At 30.4% G+C, this 9,732-nt stretch overlaps 1 protein-coding gene across 2 annotated transcripts; it reads right to left on the reverse strand.

Annotated features, from left to right (window-relative positions):
• Positions 1-7,103: 7,103 nt before the first annotated feature.
• On the reverse strand, positions 7,104-9,561 carry LOC112507820. Of its 2 annotated transcripts, none has more exons than XM_025112539.1 (3): positions 9,313-9,561; positions 8,658-8,812; positions 7,104-8,035 (listed from the first exon to the last, which is right to left on the reverse strand). In XM_025112539.1, the coding sequence occupies exons 2-3, from the start codon at positions 8,782-8,784 to the stop codon at positions 7,200-7,202; spliced, it is 963 nt and encodes a 320-aa protein (XP_024968307.1). In that variant the 5' UTR covers positions 8,785-8,812; positions 9,313-9,561; the 3' UTR covers positions 7,104-7,199. The 2 variants fall into 2 exon arrangements, with proteins under 2 accessions (XP_024968307.1, XP_024968308.1); XM_025112540.1 differs by having other exon boundaries at positions 8,658-8,742; positions 9,313-9,510.
• Positions 9,562-9,732: the final 171 nt, after the last annotated feature.

Below are 9,732 nucleotides of genomic sequence, written 5' to 3' on the forward strand. Positions count from 1 at the left end.
AAAGTCCAAGGACTTATTTGTTCCAAAAAAAAGTTCAAGGACTTAATCATTCCAAACAAGAAAGTTCATTGGTTTTTATTGTACTTTTCCCTATTCATAATAATCATTCTTAAGAGAGACACATGACACATTGTGGGCAGTTCACGGATACCTAATCAATTTTAGGTTCATAACGGGACTTCCCTATATATGGAGAGTTGAATTTCCCATGAAAAATGTCATTTTTCTATGAGAAACGCAAGAAAATAAACCTTCACATAATATATGTGAATGTATTCTTATATCGTGTGATGGCGAATGGAGGTGACTGCCTTCACAAAAATTGGTGAAGGTAAAGTATAACATAACCTTCACATAATATAATGGTGTATTCGCTACTTCTAAGCTTCTCACGTAAAAAAAATTCTCATATTATCCCAAGCATTTATAATACTAAATCTATTTTAAAAATTAGATTAAATTATCGATTTGGTCCCTGATATATGTGGACTATTACAGATTTAGAGGTTGTTTGTTTACCTCTTAATAGTTCCATTAAGATGTAACCTCTGAATCATTAAGAGGTGAATCTTGTTTGGTAAAAAAAAATTGTCTCTTAATGGTCCTAAAACCCTCAGAATGATTTTGTATCATGAGTCTCCCTTAACCATTAATAGCCTTAATTTCATCGTAAACAATTACCAAACAATTATACTTCATTTTGCATTATATCACGAGAGCCTCTTAATCATTCAGTAACTACCAAACAACCCCTTAGTCTATTATCTTCTGCCTCCGACTATGCATCTTGTTCTGGATTTGGTCCCTCACGCCAAGTCCCTAACTCCATCCACAACACAATCTCTGTTAACTTTGAGGGCAAAATGGTCATTATATCACTTTTTTACTTTACCATTTATTATTTAGTTTTCTCCTTTTCTTAATTATTTTTCTTAAAAAATAACTAGAAGGATACTCGTGCAATGCATCGAGATATATTTTCATTTCAATGTTTCGTTTTATTTTTTATCCATGTCGATATAATATGATTTTATGTGGTTTTGAGAAAACAATAATATTTTTATTTTTGAATAAAATATAAATTTGAAAATATCATATAAAATTTGCAAAAAATATATCAATATTATTATCAAATTATCTAATTAAAAGTTTTTGTTTTTTTATTATTTTTAATTCAAATTTTTTATTTTAATTTAATTTAACGTAACGAAGTAACTTAAATTAGGTTTAATAATATTTTTTATAGAGATAATAATTAAGTATTCTGTTAAAACTTAATAATTATCCTAATTATATTTTAGATTTTTTATATTTTAAAATTAGATGTTTATCCTCTATTTGATTATGTTTATATGCAGTTAGTTACACAAATTCAAACATAGAACTTTAATAAGTTGTACTTATGCACAATTTACTTGTAATCTTGAATTCTAAGTAATATGCATTAATAAACAGTATTTTATGCATAAAAAATGTTTTTAAAAGTTTTTGTCAAATGATTTATAATATAGTACTAGTTGTGTATCCGCGCAATGCGGCAGGGGCCATAAATTTTAACGATTTTGAAGTTCCACTGGTTTTATAAGATAAGATTTAACGATGATATATGTTACATTTGGTCTTTACATATTAATACAATTTGAATAAATAAGAGTTATGGTTCCAATTACAGACTATCGATGAAAAAAATTGTATAACAGTTTAAAATCCAATATATTTAAAATCCAACATATTTAAACAACTTCACAAATGTGTTCGATTTACACCAAGAGCAAAGAACTAAGAAACTTGAGTTTTAAGATAAACAATCAAAACCAATAAAAAAACTACAAATTTGACAGATCATAAGCCATGAAAAGACCAAAAAAGATGAGTTTTAGAATGAAATTTCAACTGCTTACCCTCTTTCTTGTCCAGAAACTCAGATTAATGTTGAATTAATACATGTATATATATATTTAAAAAAAAACCCAAGAACATATTAATTCAGAATATATTATACAGTGCAATTTGGACAGCCTAACCCCAAATATATAGTATATATATATATATATATATATATATATATATATAAATAACTATAAAAGTATAAATCGTAAATATTAAAAATATTTTTTCACAGTATATATAATATATAATATATAATAATATAATTAAGTCAAAAACTATTTAATATTGGATTCATTTCGAAGGTATTAACAAGACGATTATAATGGTGTAACTTGTTAAAATGAAAATGTATTTTTTAAATATGTTTTAATTGATATACGATTATGTATATTAATTTGATAAAGGTTTAAAATAAAACATTTAAAAGTAAAGGACGTAAAGTAAATTAATTAACTAATTATAGAAGTATAAAATGTAAATTTAAAATTATAATTAAAAAAATCGGGTTGTGAGAGGGTAAATGTATGCAAGGAGAGGAGGGGGTGAAAAAGTGATATAAAGGGTATCTTGGTCATTTAGTATTTTAAGACTTTAAGACTTTTGTTAAATTTGCTTTATAAGATAGTATAGATAAAGTGTAAATTTAAAATTATAATTTTAAAAAAATCGGTTGAATGTGAGAGGGTGAGTGTATGTGAGAGGGTGAGTGAATGTTGAGGAGAGGAAGGTGAAAAAGTAAAAAAGTAAAAGGGTATCTTGGCCGTTTAGTATTTTAAGACTTTAAAACTTTTATTAAATTTGCTTAATAAGATAGTATAGATATACTCTATTTTAACTTTAATATTTTCTAAAGAGTAAAGTTCATTTTTGGTCTCTAATGTTTGTCAATTTCAACGGTTTTTGTCTCTCAACTTCGTTTTCTGAGATTTGACCCTCATGTTTGTCCATTCTCAACAGACTTTGTCCCTCATCCTAACGGTCTTTAACTTTTTCTGTTAAGTCCAGTTTAATAAAAGATATTTTAGTCATTTAATATATTCCTTTAAGAAAACAAGTAACTGCTTACCCCCACCACACCCATTTCCCCTTCTCTGTGACTCTGAACTATCAGCCCACCTCGAACCCTTTTCTTCAACAATGACATTTCCGGCCAAACAAAAATCCATATATAGAGACATGTAAAACAAGATTCAGTGGAATCCATATACAATCTGTAAGCCAAACCAATCGATCTGCAAGTTAAATCCTATAACAGCTTGAAAACAATCGTCACATAAAACTTATGTAAACTAAACAATCTGTAAACAAAATGCTAAAACAGATTCGAAATCTAGAGGAAGAAAGAAAGAACTAGATTCAGGAGAGGGGAAAAGGGTCTTGGCAGGAAGGGCGACCTCGAACTTGCAAGGATGGGTTCACCAGAGAACGACTTACTCCACAGGGACTATGGGTTGTTCCACATTTACAATTAGAGACGGAAAATAGGGGAGCAGAGAGGGGGAGACCAGAGGTGCAAGATGACGTGTGCTGGCCGATGGTGATGAACTGGTGATGCTGCAATTGTTGGCGGGATGGAGGAGAGGGAGCGAGTGTTGTAGAGAATCGGTGTGGTGGTGGTGAGAACAACTTCTCCCCCAACTTGTGGCTTATGTGTTATGAAATTCGTTGACGATGAGAAGAAAATAGATAAAGAAAAGGGGGTTCCCAAGATTGTGGAAGAAGACGATGGGAAATGGGGGTTTGGGGTTCTCTGTGATACGTACATATATGTAGATATTAGTGAAAATTACATCAAAATTGAACCAACTTTCATCTGATTCTTATTTTGGAAAATTAACTTTTAAAATCGTCATTTTGAGGAACCAACTTTCACCTGATTCATATTTTGGGGAACCAACTTTCACCTTATTCCTATTTTGGGGAACCAACTTTCAAAATCGTCATTTTAGGAAACCAACTTACACCTAATTCCTATTTTGGGAACCAACTTGCAAAATAATTATAAAAAATAACTAAAATTCATTTTTTTCCAAAAATTAATGCAATAAAATCTAATTTTCATTTCAAATCTCGTTTTTTTAAATTCAGATATCAAATTGAAGATTTTTTCAAAAAAAATTCAAATTACCACAATAAAAATTGTTTTTTACTAATGCAATAAAAAATCAATTTAATAAAAAAAATTAATTGATGCAATAAACAATAAATATTAAATATCACATTCAAGAGTTTTATATCTAACCAATCTGTGTCAATATTAAAGTTTAAATCAAATTTGGCAAATCAAATCAAAAGTTTGATAGAGACCCTTAAATTATCTGTTACATGTTCAACAGATCAACCAGACCCTTAAATAAACAAAAAGTTTGATAGAGACCTCTAAATGACGATTTTAAAAGTTGGTTCCCCAAAATAGGAATCAGGTGAAAGTTGGTTCCATTTTGGTGTAATTTTCCCATTTTTCTATAATTATTTTGCAAGTTGGTTCCCCAAAATAGGAATTAGGTGCAAGTTGGTTCCCCAAAATAGGAATCAGGTGAAAGTTGGTTCCATTTTGGTGTAATTTTCCCATTTTTCTATAATTATTTTTCAAGTTGGTTCCCNAAATAGGAATCAGGTGAAAGTTGGTTCCATTTTGGTGTAATTTTCCCATTTTTCTATAATTATTTTTCAAGTTGGTTCCCCAAAATAGGAATCAGATGCAAGTTGGTTCCCCAAAATAGAAATCAGGTGAAAGTTGGTTCCATTTTGATGCAATTTTTCCTAGATATTAAAATGAATTTATATTTTTTTTAATATCACAATTAATAATTTTATTTATTTTATATAATACATAATATATCAGTTTTTTTATTTTTATTAGAAAAGAGGTAAAATGATTAAAATACCCCTTATTAAACTGGACTTAATGGAAAAAAGTTAATGGTCGTTAGGATGGAAGATGAAATCTATTGGGAGTAGACAAACGTGAGGGACAAATCTAAGAAAACAAAGTACAGGGATGAAAACCGTTGAAAATGACAAACATCAGGGACTAAAAATAAACTTTACTCTTTTTTTTTAAATAAAAACCATAAAGCCATGGGATACCTAACTTCTTTTGTTCTCTATCAATAAAACATGAAACTTTGCCACCAGCAATACAATTGGGTTGTGTGTGTGTTGGTGTGAGTTTGTAATCCGTTTAGAGTATGAATCGACATTTTGACTCTTCAGTTTTCTTAGATAGCTCCCGACAAGGCTGTCCCGGGGGAGGGTGATACGGGTGCGGGGCGAACGTCCAGGGCTTAAAATTTTCCCCTAAAATACAATAGTAATCTAAAAGATTTTAATAAATTAAAGAAATTCAAAAAATTATAGTATATAATAAGAGGTAAAAAGAATTTAATAGATAATAAGGACCCAAAAATATACTAACTAATTACATTTGAGAAAAAAATTAAAAAAAAAACTAATTGGTCATTCATTATACGCTATTGTTTATTGTCTCTCTATTTTTTTATCTCCAACAAAGTCCAATGATATTGGCTATTGCTATCTCTAAATGTTTGACTATTTTCGTGTTTCAATAATTCAAAGTTAAGAGCTATTGATATATATATTCTTGTTGGATTTTTTTTTTATCAATTTATGTTTCTATTGACTATTACTATTTGGTTATCTTGTTCTAATTGTTTTTATTGACTATTGTTATCTATTTTTGCTTCTACATAAAATATTTTATTATTGTTTGACAAGCAATCTATTGTTCTTATAATTTGTGACTTGTTTCATGGTTTTTGTGATTAATCAATAAATGTTTTCTACTAGATGTATTTAGTAACGTCTCTTATATATGTCATGTTTCATAAAATTTTAATCTTAACATCTTATTTTAGTTTTGGAAAAAAAGAAGAAAAATATAATTTAAATATTTTCATCGATTGTTTGACCTATGTATCTTTCACTGGGATTCTATCACACCACAAGATTCTATTTAAGTGCTCAAACAATCATTTGTTGAGCTTGAATATTATATGTTTAATTCATTATTTATTTTTATTGGATCTCAATGGATCATTTTTCTTTTATATTCTTATTGATCCTCATTTGTCTACTTGTCTAGAAAACCTTGATAATCTTCTTTATTACTAATCTCTCATTGACTCTCATGATTACTTCATTCACACGAATTCTCTTTTTATATCAAAATAACACATATTTCTTGTTATGAACTAAAAAAATTCTTACTTTTTATAAAAATTTATCAACCATAGTTTCTATACTCTTGGTTTCAAATTACCTAATAAAAAGTACGTAAATTTAAGTACTCTTTTATATATCTATAATAAAGATAAATAATATTTTTTCCTCAGTAAATTATTAGCATTTCTTGTACTCAATTTTAAACTAATAAAAAACATTTATTGAATTTATTTTCGTCCTTACCGAATGTTACTACATGAAAAGTGAGCTTTGACGATGCGCCTTTTAGTGATAACATGTTTCCGCCACAAGTTATAGCGTCGGTATGTTGTTATATAGTCTTTCTGATGATAAATGGACTTTTAACGATGACAAAAGTTGTTGCTAAAAACCTTGTTTTTCTTGCAGTGTGCCATGTTTTTGCATTTGCTCAGGGCCTATAAAATGTCGGGAACGAGTCTGGCTCCCGATAAAATTTGGTTTCTTTGAGAAGGATTTTAGAGTTTTCTATTCATTCTCATATCAATGTATAGATTTGTAAGTTTGTACAAAGATTATAAAATTATAAAATATTTTAATAATATAATTAATGTTTAAATTTTAATGTTCTAGTTAACGTTGAATGTAATTTTTTATAAATCAATTTAACTTTTAATTCTCCATTTAAAAAAAATAAATTATAAAAGGATCTATTCAAAAATACTAAAGAACAATACCGTTAATTCGTCTCCAACTCCCCACCAGTAATTAGTATAGGTAGGCAGTAGGCTTAATTTGCCATTGATGATAGTTGTTTGTAGCACATGCATATATCTAAAAGTGGAGTAGAAGAACCCTACCCTTAATTATAGGATACATATATATATAATACTCTATTCACAAGTGAATGCTAACCAATCAAGTACATAATCACATGTGAATGCTAACCAATCAAGTACATAATCACATGTGAATATTCACTACATGCACAAATTAACGTATTCATGTTCACTTCATATTAGTTCACATTGTATTCACTTCTGAATGCTAAAAAGTACAATTGATATAAAATTTGAATCTAAGATGGTCAATGACAACAAATTCAAAACAAAGTAACGTTAATCCCATGCTAAAAAAGAACATCTCTATTCTGTTACATTTTTCAAAGGGCAGTTCCTCGAGTCGTGTCCCGTGGTTTTCCAACATCGTTTGCACATTCTATCGAACTTGGAACTTTCGGTTACGACTTTCTCATTCGAACCTTCCAATCTTTTCTCACTACTGCACCCTTCGTTTCTAATTCCTATAGGACTGGGAGTTTCAACAACTTCTGGTTTCGAGATTCCAATAAACGATCCTTTAACGTCGTCTTCTTTCTTGTGCGCCGGCTGATTGAGAAAACCCGTCTCTACCTCATTCTTCAAGTCTTGTATTTTCTTTACAAAAAGCGCAAGTTTCTCCTTATCGTCACTCAGTTTACCAATACAATAGTCCACTACCGAATATGCATCATGAGCGAGTTTGTCACAATGCTTACTTGCTTCAAACTCTCGTTTTGTCCTTGTAAGGTTCGTGTCCTCTTTCCTAATCAATGCATGGTTGTGTTTATCTTCAAAACTATATAACCGAAATGTAGACGTACCAGGAATAACCTTGAATTTTGCACATGCTTTACATCCGGTTCTTTGAAATCTCATGTTTTGTTGTCGTTTGTTTTCTACAACACCGGCTTTACTGCACAATATGTACTTCAATATCACACTCCCGTCACGTTTCGTTTTCTGTGTTGACCGTCTAATCGTAAACCCTCCTTTCTGTGCATAATTTGCATACATCTCAATAGCATTATCCAGTGACTGGAATACTGATCCAACAATTGGCTTTACATCATCTTCTACCTTAGGAATCCAAAACTTTGATCCATCAGAAGTCTCTATCTCATTACCATGTTGCAAATCAGCTGTTACATTGCAACGACAACCTGTACAAAATTTTGGTACACTTCCTTTAATGCATCTTTATTCACATGTGAATATTAACTTGCAGAAACACAAAATCAAATGTGAATATAATTGCAACACACGACTATGACTTAACAATAAATAAACACTCATTTTTACTTGCAACACATGAACCTGTGAATATTAACTAATGTATCATGCAACAAAATCGTTGATTGAGCCCAAGAAATAAATGCATCCACGATACATATAGCAGTACCATTTTCGCATGTGAATATAAACTAATCTAGTACACATTCATTGTGAAAAAACTACTACAACACAACATACACGCAATATACAATGAATGAACACTCAAGTTTTTTGTAGCAGGTTCACATGTGAATAAATGCTAATGTATAGTGTAGCAAATCCCCTGATTAAGACCAACAAAAAAATGCATTCCCAATATATATAATAGTACAATATTTTCACATTGAATTCTACCTACTATAGTTAAAACCAATAGGACCATGATCTTGAATATGTATCATTCACATATGAATTGCATGTACTATTTTTTCCATGATCTTAATCCAATTAAGATCCAGTTTTTTTCGATTAAGTATCACGTACATTAGATAACTGAACTATAAAACTTACTTGGTATTGCTTTGTCTTCTTCACTGTCGAATTCTTCCATATTATGCTCCTTGTTCATTGATGATTCTTCTTCCAGATGTGTAGCCTTTGAATGTTCTTCGTCATATTCATCTACGTTCGATTTCATTTGCACAGGCTACCAAATCAATCCATACCTAATACAAAAAGTTGATACAAAATGCTTAAGATTGATCTCGATCTTCAACTAATCGAAGTCGAACGCCTTTCACAATCATTTCAAACCAAATAAGCAGCATGAGAGAAATGAATCTCCAATGAAATCGAAATATGTAATTGATTCATAAAATCAAGGAGTTTCCATGGTTTCCGATTTTGCAAAATGTACTAAAATAGATTTTTGGATTAAAACTGTTATTATTCACAATCGTACCGTTTCTTTGATTTTCTTGATGGATTTTTGTTGCTAGCACGATCATAAACAAACCCCAACCATATTTTAACAATTAATTCCGTCACATGTCGGCCCAAAACGGATTTTATTTCCATCAGGCAGTAGAGCCGCCGTTGGCGACGGCGGTTTCCAAATCGACGGCCGTAGGACCGTCGTTGCACAATAGTGTCACTACCAATCTACTCGTAGACAACTTTTTAACATCTAAGCAGTCATTAACTAAAAGAAAATATGAGAATTTACCTTAGTTCGTTGTTAATGCAGAACGCGAACCTCTTCCTCGAAATCCTTTATTTTCTGCTGTTTCGGTGATGTTTTCTGTCGATTTCTTTGGATTCTTGTTCTTGGGTCGCAAAGAGAAGCTAAAAGGGGTATAAATCCTCGATTATTGCATACTGATTTGCCATCATTTGGTACTCAAACTTGAAGATTTGTTGGGGATTCCTAATTGAAAATTCACGATTTGTTTGGGATTTCTAATGCATATTTCACGACTATTTTGGGATTTCTAAACCCACACCTGCTTGTTGCCTTTTTCAGAATTTAAAGAATGGCAAGACCGGCCCCTCAGCTTCCTGTTTTGCCAATTCGTCTCCTTAAAACAGTTATTAAGCATTTGTGTAGTGTCAAATTTATCATCATTTTTACCCACAAATAAATATA

This window comes from Cynara cardunculus (assembly GCF_001531365.2).
Source record: "Cynara cardunculus var. scolymus isolate 2C chromosome LG 2, CcrdV1, whole genome shotgun sequence".
Taxonomy (NCBI): Eukaryota; Viridiplantae; Streptophyta; class Magnoliopsida; order Asterales; family Asteraceae; genus Cynara; species Cynara cardunculus.

Coding starts and splice junctions, on each gene's coding strand:
- LOC112507820 (XM_025112539.1), bottom strand. CDS start 8,784: ATGAAATCGAACGTAGATGAATATGACGAAGAACATTCAAAGGCTACA. Junction 8,036..8,657: donor AGAAGACAAAGCAATACCAA/GTAAGTTTTATA, acceptor AATTTTGTACAG/GTTGTCGTTGCAATGTAACA.